Below are 15796 nucleotides of genomic sequence, written 5' to 3'. Positions count from 1 at the left end.
CCAATCACAGTTTCTAAAATAAGGCGAAGAAATTCAAAGCTCGCAACGGCGTGTGTTTTTGATCGGGTAAGCGGGAAAAAGAAAGCTTATTAAAATAAAAAACATAAAATACTTAAGAATTTTCTTCAGATTTCTGTACTATGGACTAGAAGCTATGATTTTTTAAAGTTTCATTACTAGGAGTCAAGTCCATTTTTCTCAGCAGACCACTTTTCTAAAGAGTACCAAATTTTGTTTTATTTATTATAATTCCTACAAATATAGCTTGTATATTTTAAATGTTACTTATAATGAAGTCTGATGTAGCTTTTATTTTCTGATAATGCATAAAAGCTAATCAATCTATGCGAAATACCATCTTTTTTGCTTATTATATTTTGGCCCAAATTTGCCGAAAATTTTGATGTGACTACCAATCATTAGATTTTGTTAATCTTATCTGTAACAAATCTTTACCATAATTACCATTTCTGGCCTTTTTTAACCTTGTAGGTTTTGACTTTTTGCTACTTCTTTCTAATATATTTTAATTTAAACTGCTGAAATTTGAGCGCGTTATTTTACCGGGATTGCAACTACAACATCAATACATCGGCGCCTAGGGAAAGTGTAAGTATAGGATGTTTTCCTGTTTAGATTTATAACTATTTCCGAGTGAATGAGAATGAATACTCTAAATATCTTATGACTTTTGCATTCTGTAAATATTCTGGATATCTAAAAAGTGATTGATCTTGCAAAAGATTTAGAAGGATTGGCAAATTTCAGCAAGGTAAATTGATGCACCATGCCATGTGGTGACTTGTGTTTTCCTTTATATTTTAGCTGAAACTTAGCTTCCTAAATTATTTTATCAATATAGAATTAGTGTACTTTCTTTTAAAACCTATTGATTGAGGAACAAGATGCATCTATTGCAAGGAGGCAGTTTTAGGGTATGGTTTCACTCTAGGCCTATTGTAATCATGTCATTTTTCTAGCCATAGCCTGCAAACTATTTGGTTGTAACTGTTTCTCTTGGCTGTTAGAAATAGACTTTTCATCTATGTAAATTTTATTATCCTTAGCCTATTAGGCCTAGCCCTACTAAGGGGTTACCAAGAGTTTACCTAACCATTAAAAGGAAATTGAACATTGAACTTCAAAATCTCAGTTTTGTAAAAAGTTCTGAAGGTAAGCAAAACAAGGACTCAGTCCCTGTGCATAAATTTTTAAGGTGATATAAGCTACCCTTTAATAGCACCTTTAATAGGTTAATAGGCCTATAGCAGAAATTGGATAAAAAGAACACCCCATTAGATTATTTATTCAGAGCTCTTTTCAACCATAATGATTGCTGATGTTGAAAAGTAATCCTAGCCCCCTTCCTCACACTAGAGTCAAATATAGCCCTAGGCTATGTAAAATTGTTTGGTGATTTTTTTTTTTTTAGATTGGCATTAACCTGTCATTATAAACCAATTGTTGATGAGAGTAAGTGCACAAAGTAATGAGAAATCCACAAAATATGCAAACTTTTGTATAGGCCTATAGTTAAGGATCATATCTGGTGCATCCATTATAAATTTCAAATTAGCCTGTGGTCATTTTACTCCTCTAAAGTGTCTGCTTCTTTATTGTTGTTTATTCAATTTTTACTATTACTAGGCCTAATATATTTTCTTTATGTAAATCCTAATAGATACTTCAAGGTTGAAGAAAAACTTGTAAGATTCCATTCTATTGACAACACAGTCTGTATGCAATTCAAATGCTAACTAACTAATTAAAACTTAACTTTACATGCCATCTTGTAGTCTGTTGGTTCATACCAGTCAAAAGGCTATGTGATGTCAATAATAACAGTTAATACAGTTAATAGCAACCTCAACTCAATGCTTTGTAGTTTATAAGCTATAGGAGTTGTATTTTTTTTTTCATTTGCTACCTCTATTTTTTCCTCTCCTGAAAATGTGCAAAAAAATTGTCTGGTAAGTAATTTTCACAATGCTCTTAAAATGATTATCTTGCCTTAAATCACACTTGCTAGCAATAGGATTAATCCTGTGTCTGCCCTCTTCAATAATGATAGTTAGTCCTCTGTGGGGTCCAAAGCAGCAGTCCATGGTTTATTCAGCCACTCCCTATCCACTGATGACTTGAATGTACCCATGCTGGCAGATGTCATTGTTTTGTCACTAAGGGAGTTCCACAAACTAACCACTCTACTAGAAAAGAATTTGTTCCTTAGCCTAGTGTTTGCTTATTTCTGGGAAAGCTTATGAGGGTGACTATAAGTTCTCTTTGAGTTGTTCAGTTGAAAAAGGTCAGGAATGGTATCCTCAACATTCAGAAGCTTGTATGCTGTTGTCACATAGCCTTGTTTGTATCTATGCATTAGAGATGGTATTCTGAGCTTGTAGAGACAGGATGATATTGGAAATCACAGAGGTCTTTCATACATATTGTTGCCCTCTTCTAGACTGATTCCATTGCTTCTTGGTCAGTGTTGTGGATTGGGCATGAAACACACATTCCAAATTCAAGCCTTGGTCAAACTAGCTTAGTAATAACTTAGCCTATCTGGTAGTGAACATTCTTTTGATTAAGCCAAGAGTCTGATTAGGCTTTGGAATAGTTGCTTGTGCATGAATGTGGGAATTCAACTCATCTACCAGGACACCAAGACCTCTTGTCACATGGCTGCTGGAAAGCTTTACAAGACCCATTGCTACAATTCATATGGTACTGAGTTTGTGGGTTTTTCTTCCCAAGGTGGAGAGTCTTATATGTTCCTGCATTGAATTCGAAATTCCAAATATTTGCCCAGTGAGAAATTGCATCAAGGTCCAATTGTGTTGATGCAATATTTTCTACTGTGTCTGCACAATCAATAAGTTTTTAGTCATCACCATACATATATATATATATATATATATATATATATATATATATATATATATATATATATATATATATATATATATATATATATATATATATATATATATATATATATATATATATATATATATATATACTGTGCCCTGTGGCACACCACTTCCAATAGCAGCCACCTCAGAGAAAAATGTCCTTCCATCAAGTTCAATTTATTAATATAATATGCATAGCAAATAAAATACACTGGGTGACCACATAGAGGCAGGGTTTGTGATTGTTTTGACCCTATCAATATTTACAACATAAATAAAACTTGTTGGCCATCCAATACCCAAGTTTTTGGCCCACCACACAAAGCAGAATGACAAAAAAATCCCTTCCAAATATTTTAACAATCTGTTTCCTATTGGTTAGGAACTGCTTCGCCCACTCTACCTCATCCTCACTCACCTCAATAGCTTGATTTACAGTATTAGTAATTTCTTCTGAGTTATCTACTGCATGGTCATTGACTTTTAGTTGTGTAATCAAGTATCTGCCAGGTTTATGGGCTGAGGCATAATTCCAAAAGCGTTTTGGATTTGACATGCTTGCTCCTGCCATAGCCTCCTCATGCTGTTCAAATAGATTTCTGGATAGAATTCTGACTTGATTTGATGCCTTGGTATATTTTGTGTAGTTATTCTTATTATGTATATTCTGCTTCTGTAGTCTCCAATACATTTATTTCTTGCTCTCATTTCTTTTGGCTATATTTGGTAGTCTTTTAGGTTTTTGAGCCCATCTTGCTGTAGTATTTTTCTTTGGGACATCTAGCAGTATTTTCTTTATCATATTCCATGATTAATCATCATCATTCTCAGTTGGACCAATCAAATCCTGCCAAGTCTCGCCTCATTAGATGGCAATCTCTGTACACATGTTTTGTAAAAAACTGATTTTCCAGGGTACATTGTATAGCAGTGTGATTGCTTGCACCAAAGGGTGGTTGTGGGGCTTCATTTAATAATGCTTCATGGTCACCTACTATTACAAGGTCCAATAATGATAATGGATGGCCATCCTTGTACCTAGTTGGAAAGTTTACAGCTTGGTAAAGTGAATTGTTAGCTAGACACTTAGGAAATGGTTCAACTGATATTTGTCCAAAATAGCCACATCCATCTGTCAATTGAATGGATGGTAGGTTAAAATCCCCAACTATGAGAAGGTTTCCTGTCAGTGCAACTTTTCTATCAATTGATTTTACAAATTTATAGAGGGACTTCTTTAAACTAGGGGAACTTGGACTTCTGCAAAGTATACCAATATGAATTGATTCACCAGGTAGGTTTATTGATATCCACACGTGTTCTAAATAAGGCTCATAATCAGAAATATTAACATTTTCTACCTGGAAAGTTTCTGGGATGTATAGGACAATTCCCCTTCCTTCCTGCTTTGATAGTTTGCTGACAATTTTGTAACCTGGTATCTGTATATGTTGTTCTGTCAGAGGAATAGTACTCCTTTAGGGTTTCACTTAACAGAAGGTGCAAATATCTGAAGTGCCTAATACAACAACACACATAATTTCTTGAAACTTGGAAATTAGACAGTCAACAATGCTAAAGATAATAACGCTAAGGCAAATAATCTTCTCACAGCTGCTACAATTAGAGGGGGCTGATGATCCTTTAGAACTTACTGAATCAATGGTTTGTTCAAGTTTTAGCACTATAAAAACTTTTGTCCAACTCCCCATTAGATTGTTCAGATTTAGCATTGTAAATACTATTGCCCAACTCCCTGCTAGCAAAAGTATCATTTACATTTGATAATGCACTAGAAGAGAAACTATGTACATGTTTTGACTGCCCACTTAAAGTTCCACCTGAGTTGGAACATAATTCCTATGATATCCAGCCATAGACATGACAACAACAAACCTTTTTATCCCACTGAATAGTCCTTGAACTGTGAAATTTGTTTCCACTGGTGTATTTTTGAATTTTAACCACCTTTTGAAGGTCTCAGATTGGGCTGCATCCTCCTGTCTAAACACCCCTTGGAGGGGTTTGAAATGAATTCACAAAACTGTTTTGTACAAGTAATGCTATCTATATAGATGTTTCCAAGGGAGGAGACCTTTTACTCCACTCATCCCCTCTTTTTTCCCCACCACTCCCCAAATGAAGCCATGCCTACTCCCCACTTCTACACTTTGGCGTGTTCCAGAAATTTAGAAACCTAAAAAGAAAAGAAAAAAGAAATACAAGCTAAAAGAAATTTAGCTTGAAATTTAGGGTTCCAATTTTATTTGATGAGATCCAAACGTGTATTACAAACAAGTGCCCAGGACAGGCTGCCCTCTTAGGTTGATCCATTCACAGTTGAGATAGAAGGAATATTCATACTTCAAATTAGCATTGAATTTTTAATCTAGTGGTACATTCCTTTTTTTCCTATCTGATTTTTGCCCTATGTTAAACCTTGCTAGGTTTTTTTTAGTAGGTATCCTAGGATGAAGGGAAATCTTAATGTCACCCCCTCCTGCAAGGTGTGTTTATGTTAACTAGCAAATGATTATTAAGAACAAGTGAGTTACTCATTCACCATTTGAGAATAATTCTGGCCATGCTGCCCCCAAAGTTAAAGCTCTCTAGAGTCGCCCTCTCTTCAGATGGTCTTGCTGGGATGCTACCTTTTCACTGGCTCTGCCATATAGGCCTGCTATGTACCAATAGATTGCTAAGCTGATCTTTACTAACTGTCTAGTTTTTCAGTATTTTCCTCGGGGGTGAGGCTAGTAGGTGGTTCTCTGATGACATATTCACGGAAGTAATATAAATTTTGGTAACACTCCTGTTTATGTGGAAAATTGAAATTCTAATCATCTTCAGTACATGCACTATGCAATTATATATACCTTTATATTTTTTTTAGACTGCAAGTCAAAATACCCTTTATAAATCAAAATCATGTTTATAGGTAGTAATAGCTGGTACATTACCTTTTTCTTGACTGATTTGCATGTTTGCAATTAATATGTTTTTCTTATATTTTTCTTTAATAGTGTTTAAAATCTTCAAACAAGGTTTCAAAATGAAGTTTTACCAAATCTTCAGAAATGGACATCATGTATGTACAGCAGTACATGGCTTTTGCCATTCTATTGAGTAAGTGAGAATTGAGCTGACATATTCTTCATTCAACATACCATAAAGCTGAGTTGTCATCAAAAGTCTTTGCATCCTGCTTTTAGCCAAATATTGGGTTATTTGAATATCATTAATGCCTTCTATTGTCTTATTGTTCAGATTAATAGATTTATGTTCTTGGATATAGGAGCAAAACCTAACCTTCAGTAGAAGTAACAAGGACTACTTTTATATCCTTGGTGGTCTTGGACAGGGTTTCTTTTCAAAATCAAATTAGAATATGGCTGAGTTGGAAGCTCGATTCTTCAATATATTTGAGTTTTTTCTATTGCTTAACTAGGTAGAAGATGAAGATACTACAATGTGTGTCTTTTTATTGTCATTCTAAATATACTAATCCCTTCCTTTACAAGATTCATTTTTAGCCCTTAAACTGACTAATTGTTTGTTACTATAAAAGAGTTGCAGAAATTCTGAAAACCACCTTCTAATGATAATAAATATTCTTTTTCCAAAGAGTGTATTGCACTGCTTTATCCCTTCCCTCTTGTGGGTAAATGTACAGTCCACTCTGCATACCCACTATATACTTTTCAACAGTGTGACTCTCAATCTCAAATTGCAGCTTGGAGCAGTCTAAGGATTTTTCCCTGTGAAGCTCCAGAGTTGTTGACTAATAAGCTGTTTACAGCGTTGTTTAGTGATCAAGTGCAGTTTGATGATCTGTTTCTTTCCAGTCAAGTTTTCACTTCTTATAGGACCCATCAGCATCCAGCCTTCCTTTGAAAACATCAACAGTCAGTAGTAACTCTCTTCAGAGAGTTTATTCTGATTATAATTATTTATGAGTGTTTCAAAGGAGTTTTCAGAATTTATGGTAACCATATTCTGCTGGCAAATAATAAGGAACAAGTTGTCATTTTAAAGGCTCAAAATTCAATTAATAAAAAAGAGTGATTATTATATTTGGAAAGAACATGAAAAGATGCATCAAACAGTGGTTTTCATATTCTACCAAGCTAAGCAATGGAAAAACTCAAATTTACAGGTTCTTCTTGTCCATCATCTCAGGATGCATTCCTCTTCATTATTCTGAAGTACTCTGACAAGGATGATTTGTATGGGGCTTGTACAAGATGTTTTGCCAGCAGGATGTTTAATTGCCTCTTGTAGTGTTGCAATTGCTGCCATAAAAAGTCTTGGCAAGAATATTCTTTGCTGAAAAGTCCAGCAGTATCATTTCACATCGTTCATTCACTTGCTCTCATGTATTAACTAATATCATGCTTTCCCCCTCTGGCTTACTCAGAACAAGAACTTCACAAAATTATGACCATTGTCTTATCTTCAAAAAATTTGGTTAATAATGAATGAGACCAACCTTTACCCATGATCTTTTTAGTCATCAGCCTCTGAACCACAATCAAGCGAACATTGCTAAGCAAGCATTTGTCTTATGAAACAATAAGTATGATTTCTTCCCCATAACAGACCTTACTGGCAACTGGGCTATTTAAAAAATGAAACATTGCTAAGCAAGCATTAAGCTGCAGAACTAAACACACTGAATGTCTTCTTCTTTAATGAGGCAATCCGCTGTAAAATATTAGAGCAATATCTTCTGAAATTGAGTGAAGGAACCACAAGTTTAGATAGACTTCAAGTGTAAGGCATGTGGTAAAGATCGGGCATGTCCTTTGTTACCCTTCTTTGAACAAACTCCATCTTAGAAGAATTTATCTGATTGAAAGGGTACAAGACAAAGAAGTAATAGCCAAAGATTGGAGAAACTAATGTCTCATTTAGCAGTAAGGCACACCTCAATCTTAATTTAAGAAAAGATCTTGAAATGCAAAAGAGTTTAAAAGTTGGATGAATAAGCAACAATAGAAGAGTAGTGGCTAAATTTTTACTTCTCATTGAAGCCAATTCAAAGGTAATATATTTATTGTTACCAATAGAAGTAAGCCTTATGGCGTGACTTGTAAACAAAACAAGCTTAAGAATAAGAAAGAAGGCAGTACTAAATACAAACCGAATTACGAAAACGAAATTTTTTAGGATGAAGCACAAATCTTTTCATCACGAATGGTCAACATTTGGAATAAATGCTGAGTACAAAACCTTACTTGCTATAAATATGTTTTAATCTCCCCTCACTTACTAAACATTCAAATAATCTGTCAAAAAAGCATAACACACCCCCTTGCTTGTAATATAAACTATGTGCCATCTTTAGTCACCAATTACTCAGAAGACTGAACACGTTTATGTCAATCATAGGCTGCACAACAGCGCTGCCTAAGTAAAGGATGTGGGCACAATGTATTATTTATCTCTTTTTTTTTTTTTTTTTAGACCAGGGGTTTTCGTATCGAAGGAGTTGTCATAGAAGCTTCGAGCAGGGCTCATTCGATTGGAAGTTGAAAGGGCTAGTGCCCCTTTTAATAGTCGAAAGTGATTGGAGGGCAACTAACCCCCCTCCCATGCTCACCATTTCACCAAACACATCCAATCAAAATTTTGAGATATCCATTTTTTTTCAACGTAATTGAAAGGTTCGGAAATTATGTCTTTGAGGATGACAACCCTCCAGAGCCCTCAGGGCAGGGGTTGTAAGTTTTGCCCTTGGGGCAAATAATGTAGGTATGGAAAGGGAAATCTCGAAATGTATGTGATAGAAGTTTTTAGATTGCCATTCGTTGTCGTAGAAATTTCGAAAAAGGCTTATTTGATTGGAAACTGAAAGGGCTAATTCCCTTTTTATTAGTCAAAAGTGATTGGTACGCAACAAGCCCCCCCCCCCTCACAAGTCCATCAATTACTAAAACGTGTAATCGAAATTTTGAGATAGCCTTTTTATTCAGCGTAATTGAAAGGTCTAGAAATTATGTCTTTGACAACCCCCATACCTTCTCAAGACCAGAATATAATTTGTAATTTACTAAAAGAAAATGGCTGTAGATTGTCAGTTTAGTATACATATGCTGATATATGTTCCCTAGAGTTTAAATATATTTTTTATTTATTAAAGTTGAAACATTTAACAGGCTTTTTTTTTATTATTATTGAAATCATACAATAAATAACCGAGTTAAACCCAAAACGAGGGAAAATTGACATGAGTAGGGCTGACAACCCCCATGCCTTCTCAAGACCAGAACATGACTTGCACTTTACTGAAAGAAAATCCATGTAAAATGTTTTCACTTTGTTTTTACTTGTTTAAAACGTTTTTACTTGATGTATGAAGGGGGAGTTCTCTCCCGAGCATTCCAATTACAGTGCGAGTGTCTGGTGCCCTTTTTAAGATTAGCAAGAGATTGGAGGACAAGCAGCCCTTTTCTCAAGCCCATTCATTTTCTAAACGCATCCAGTCAAAATTTTGAAACGATCATTTTGTTCAGCATAGTAGAACGGTCCAGCAACTATGTCTTTGGGGATATTAAGCATGTCAACCCTCACAATTATGAAATTGGTCCATTATGCTTTAAAAATAAATGTTGCTTTAAAATAAATCAAAAGGCATTGTGTTAAATCGTTGCCAATAAGACACATCTGCAATATATCGAGAATGGTTGGGGGCATCAAGTTGGAACTTTTGGATTACTATTTTGCTCTTACAATTTAAATAAATAAAAAGAGTGCAAGCGTATCCAGGTTGTCAATGAGCATATGATAGAATCTTTTGGGAATGATATTAAGTTTTATTTTCCAGGTCAACTTCAAAAGCTATAAAATTAAATTAAAAAATACTGTGTGTCAGGATAAAAATTGTTGAACAAGTTTCTCTAATATATCAATAACAACTCATACTATGGATTCTTATAGAAAAAAACTGAATAGATGTACAATATTATTTTTTCATGAAAAAGACTGTCAATGAAAAACGAACAGACATAAATTTTAAAAACTTATTCCCACAAAACAAGTTTTTCAAAGAAAAGTAAAGAGCTCAATTAAGCCAAGAATTGGCAAAATAGAGTCAAATATTATTCCAAAAGTAAAACTACCATAAATCACTATCAATAAATAAATGAAACTCAAAACGAACAGAAATTGCAATAAATAGCCAAATCAAACTTTAAACAAGCAAAAATTATCATGAGTAGCGCTGATAACCCCCAGGCCTTCTCAAGACATAACAGAATTTGTACTTGTTTGTGCTTTCTGTGTTTTCTTTATCACTATTCAAAGTTAATTAAGTGTATTAATAAGAATAAAACTTAAATACACACATTTATAATGCATAGAAAACTAAGTCCTTCAACTAAATCTAACCTGCCCATGAGAAACAAAAATTAATACTGATAGTAACCACAAATTAATTGTAGTACAAATCTGATAATATATATATATATATATATATATATATATATATATATATATATATATATATATATATATATATATATATATATATATATGCGCATAATTCCTTGTTAAGTTGCTCTAGTGAGCAACTCAATCAAATCCAATGTACTACTTCTTACACCTCAAACAACAGTAGAAAAAAAAAATGTAAGTAAAAATTACAAATAATAGCTTAGAACCCAAAAATAATAGATAATTTTTCAGTAACTCAATTTGTAACTTCCTAAAACCCTTTTATGTCATTAATTATCGTATTACTACTGTCTCATAATTTTGCAACAAATAACAACTTAAAATTCATAATTAGAATACATTTTTTCCTTTGTTGTTTATATCACTGCTGTCAACTAATTCCTTCAGCAGTAACCCCCGTCGACCGTCGACAGCCTCACCAATGCCCATTACTTCGCTCTAGCATCTCAATGCACAAATGAGTCCTTACAGCAAAACAGGAGGAAAAGACTAGAGGCTACTAAAAACATGCTTGAGTAAACACTGGAAATAACTTTGCCTGTTTTCTAAGTTTCTGTATGAGAAAAGCAGCTTTTTTCCTCTTAACACCCATCGACGCTTAAAGCAAAAGCATCAATCCAAGCTTTTGGGACTAATTTGCTGGCCTTACTCCAGTGCAAGGGCTTTGGCAGGTTCTGCAGAATATCAAGTAAAATCTACTTCTGCAGTACTGGCTCAGGATAGAAAAGCCTTTTAGACAGGAAAATGGCTTATAATTTACCTTGTGTTATGTCTTTACCCAACAATGCAGCTGTTTTATTCCCTTTAGCTGTATCGCTTTACAAGGCTATAATTTCTCAGTGACGTCGAAGATAGGCTTCAATGCCTTACTTTCTTGCATATCCAATCTGTAATGACTCATCAGATGAATGTTGATGCTCTAGATGCGCTCGAGGTTTTTTTATTATCTTGCTTTTTCCCTGCATTTCTGTGCTTATCTTCATGTGTCTTCCTGTGCTTGGGCGTCCTTGAGCATCCTGAGTCTTATAGTTCTTTTCTACTCCTGAGAGCTTGTATCAAGGCTTCTTATGTGCAGGAAAAGCCTGATCATTTCTTAGATCTTTCTGACGGAATGGCTCTGCAAGTTGATAAGTAATAACCTGGAAGCAGGGTTAACATCACTGGATAACCCAGGAGTAGGACTGTCATCATTGGCATCCGAATAGAGAATTTCGTCTTGTCCTGAGCATCTTTGACTTAGTTGATCGATGCCTTCTTGATATTGAACAGGTCAGTATGTCACTTAGGATGGGAGCAAGTTAACTTATTTTAAGGTATTTCAGACGGCCATATCCCAGTGTTTTGAGCAAGATAGCGTATTGGCTGGAGACAAATTTTCTAGGACGGTATTCCAACCTAAACCACTCATTGAGCTTGATCTTGAGACCACTATTGAAAGGACGAAGAACACCAGTATTGAAGGGTTGTAGTAAGTGCGGGCAAAGTGAAGGAACTGTTTCTAAAAAAAACCCTGATATTTGCAGAAAGAAATTCCTCTTGAATTATAGTGATTTTTTAATTATCAAGCAGAGGGAAATTATGATCATTTTTTTAAGATCAACATTGTTTCCAAAGTGTCCTAAGCTAACGAAATGTTTTGCCATTTACCCATCCTAATAGGCATGCTAACTCCGGAGAGCCAGGAAGAACTTTGCTGCACCACCTCCGTCTAAAATTTCTTCTAGAGAAGTGTAAATTTTGGCATGACCTTTACAGCAGTGAACCAACATAGCCTTTCCCCAATGCTTAGAAGATACAGTTTGTTTTACCTATTTCCAGAATTCTTCGTGCTTCTGAACCATAGAAATGTCATTCTTATCAACATTCCAAGTGTTTTCAACTACGAAGATGTGTCTGCCACATACATTAAGCAAATGTCTGCCACATACATTAAGCAAATTATGACAAACTTTTAAATCACTCATCTTAACTAGTGGGCTTTGGTACATGAAGCAAAATATTGTGTTTTTTTTCTAAGCATTTTCTTGTTTTTTTCCAAAATTGTATGGTTTTAATTTCAAACACAACAGCATAATGAAAGGCCTGCTTTTATACGTCATTTAAGGTAATACTACGTTTAGTCATTGACACATTATGAAATGTTCTCACATTTCTCAATAATATATATTTTTGTTTCAAAATACATTGGCTGCTGATTGTGCTCAAGACATTTCTCAACTCTTCTGCCTACAACTATGTCTGATGGACATATTCCCTTCTAAATATGCATCAACTCCTTCTTTCGAAGGGATTGTTAGTTTGTTTATAGTTTCATTACGGTATATTCCAGGAAATATGTAGTTGTAAGCAAATACATGAAATAATCTTCTAATCTCAGCTGTATCGTCTCCAGTCCTACTCAATAAAGCTGTTTGGATCAATATAGTCGTTAGGGTACAAATGCGACACACATTATATGTGACAAGGGCGTATCCAAAGGGAGGGGTTAGGGGGTTGAACCCCCTCCCCCGAAATGTTTGAGGCCGTGATTAAGTGAACTTGAAAACATTTAGGTTCAAAATTGAAGTTAGGATTGCCTTCTGTCTTTCAATTCTCTAGAGACCGTCGATTGTCAAAAAACCTTTAAATAGCACTTATTCATTGGCGGAAATGGCAGGTTAATTATACCAGCTTGTCAATCTGGTCTCTGGGGGTGTTATCGGCGATCTGAAACGATTCTTTCTGGCAAAAAACTTGTAAAAATTTCAGGTAGCTGAAAATATTCTATGGGACTGTTCGAAAGCAGGAAAATACATCGAAAAATGGTTGCAATCATCTTACAGATTATTGTCTTCTGCTCATGATAGTACTGATTTTGTTCTAAAATTGCAATATCCTTCATAGAGTACATTTGTGAAAAAGAGCTAGACATTTTCTAAGATTTCCAAACAATTAGAGGAAATAGAGCAAAATCCTAGCAAATATTTTGTAGCGTCTTCAAGAAGCTACGGCCTGATATTTAAAGCTGTATCTTCCGTCAATGAATACTTGAGTACTTTTTAAATATAAATTTTCAATTTTAACATGGGATTCTCGAGTTCCATCAGTTCACTTAATCATGGCCTTAAACTTTTGTTGATAGGTTCAGGTATTCTTGAATATCACTAAAACATATATTGGTCTTATGTTATAACAGTATTATACAGCGACAGGGCTTAAGTCCCTATGATATAATGTGTTTTTACAATATTCTTAGCTGCTAGTTTAGGATCTAAGGGTCCCAAATAAATTGAAGGTATCATATCTCTTAAAGTAAAGGTTTTAAATGATGATAATCTTAAATAACTTAATTATGGGCTATTCAGAATTATTTTTCTGTTAAAAAGTATTTTCCCGATTCATAATTAAGTAAATAACAGTAACCTGTCTTCTATACGGCTACGTCTGCCTCCAGGCTACCATTGCTCTATACTATTGAGTTTGCCTGGAGAGGAATTTTGATGGGAAAAGGGGGGAAGCATGGTTCCTATGACTCATAGTAATTGGTACCGTGTCTATCTGCTGATGGGAGTACTAATTGCTATTCGTTTCCTCACGAACAATGACCCAGAAAAGGTTCTGCTAAAATGCAATATACTAATTTTTGCAAAAATTTGGATCTAATTTTTTCTTTTTCCATTCTAGGGTGCCTTGTACAGAGAGTGATAATATGTCAAGAAAAGGGTAAGCCAATGCTCTATTATTTAAACCCTTCGGGAGAATAGATTTTTTTTTTTTTGTCTGATTGAACGTTTTTCACTGCTCTCTCTCCTGCCTGTCACATTATTCCCCACTCTCTATCTTTATATAATTGTCCCCCCCCTCTCTGCTCAATGTCTTATTTTTAATCGTTTCCTTATTGTGCTCCTTCTCAATCCCGCACTTAGTTTATTTTGAAGCATTTCGCTCCCATTCATACTGCCGATCAGGGCGGTCAGCTAGTTAGCTTGTTTCTCTGTATGTATCATCCATGACTGATCCCGGTGTTTATTTTCAAGAGAGGGTGGGGAATACAACTATGAAAAAATTTCTTCTGTTACTCATGTTACTTTTCTACATGTAATTTATGACTTTACGAAGAGTCTCATGGGCACATAGGTCCAACCCCTAAGGAAGGACGAGAATATGTTTTTGGTGGTGGAAGGTCCATAAACATGGAATGAGGGTATTCTTAGGCCGCCGCTTTTTCAATTTTTCTTGGCGAGTCTTTTGGGTCTCACCTAGAAAACTGAATAGGCCACCCTCCTTTTAAAGTCATGCCAATGATTAATTTTAAACTCTTCTGTTCTATTCGTGGTATTGTCTGTTTTTTTTTTTGTTTTTTTTAGCTCGTATTAATCTACTTTTATTGCTGTTTCTGTTTTTATTTTACCTCAGAGAAATATTCCATATTTTTGCTCTTTTTTTACTGAACCATTGTGATAGTTTTGAATAGCTTTAACAAATGAATATTTCTTTAATTTATTTTCTTTTTTATCGATAGCAGAAAAAAGTGTGAAAATAATATTGCTTAAACAAAAAGTAAAAATATTATCGCGTAACCAACATTTGAACCACATGTGCACACAATGGGAAGTGAAGAATTTTCCCTCCACTCCAAGATTGATCTGAAACATTCTTCAGGCGAACAAAAAGTCGTCTGTTTAGTTTAAAGATCCCCCCTTTCTCTCTAGGTAGAAATTTCCTAAACTCTATTTAAAGACACACCTATGTGTACATACCTATGGGTTGTAGCAGTATACTGTAATATATCATAAAGTTTGTACAAAAAAGTAAAAAAAAAAAAAATCGAAGAGGAAGCGAAGGCTTGAAGCCCTAGTTGGCTAGGATCAAAGATTCCTTGCGAAACCGTAAGTGAGACAAAAAGTACGATTCCTTTGTTTTCTAGGGGTCCTGTTAAGATTGTCCAGAGGATTGTTTTGATGAATTACTTTTATTGTTCATTTGGGTATACTAGTGCTAAGTAAAAGAATTAGAATGTTCTGTTTATATTTTGGATTACTTATAGGTTTCCTCATTCTAGTTCAAAACCGCTCCGTCGTTCGAATGCTCCAAAGACATGTATACCAGGACAGAAAAGAAAACAAAAAGATATTACAGACGTAAGTAGAGAATAATATCTATATATATATATGTAAATCTCTCCCTTTTTCCTCTCTATATCTCCCTTTCTCCTCTCTATATCTCCCTTTCTCCTCTCTATATCTCCCTTTCTCCTCTCTAAATCTCCCTTTCTTCTCTCTATATCTCCCCTATCTCCCCCTCTCTCTCTCTCTCTCTCTCTCTCTCTCTCTCTCTCTCTCTCTCTCTCTCTCTCTCTCTCTCTCTCCTCTCTCTCTCTCTCTCTCCTCTCTCTCTCTCTCTCTCTCTCTCTCTCTCTCTCTCTCTCTCTCCTCTCTCTCCTGCTGATT

General features: G+C 34.9%; 2 protein-coding genes across 13 annotated transcripts in view; one reads left to right on the top strand and one right to left on the bottom strand.

Annotated features, from left to right (window-relative positions):
- Window positions 1-15796, bottom strand: part of LOC136033883 (uncharacterized) — a 611411-nt gene that overhangs the window by 267964 nt on the left and 327651 nt on the right. The gene's annotated exons all lie outside the window — the stretch shown is intronic.
- The window catches only part of LOC136033881 (G1/S-specific cyclin-E-like), a 42261-nt gene continuing 27049 nt past the window's right edge, over window positions 585-15796 (top strand). The window contains exons 1-3 of the mRNA XM_065714853.1: window positions 585-609; window positions 14031-14069; window positions 15409-15487. Coding sequence (XP_065570925.1) covers window positions 14056-14069; window positions 15409-15487 — 93 coding nt within the window. The 5' untranslated portion in view covers window positions 585-609; window positions 14031-14055. The remainder of the gene's footprint in view (window positions 610-14030; window positions 14070-15408; window positions 15488-15796) is intronic.

The sequence above is a fragment of the Artemia franciscana genome, chromosome 12 (assembly GCF_032884065.1).
Source record: "Artemia franciscana chromosome 12, ASM3288406v1, whole genome shotgun sequence".
Taxonomy (NCBI): Eukaryota; Metazoa; Arthropoda; class Branchiopoda; order Anostraca; family Artemiidae; genus Artemia; species Artemia franciscana.
Note: the sequence above shows the minus strand (reverse complement) of the source record. Positions and strands in the feature narration are given on the sequence as shown.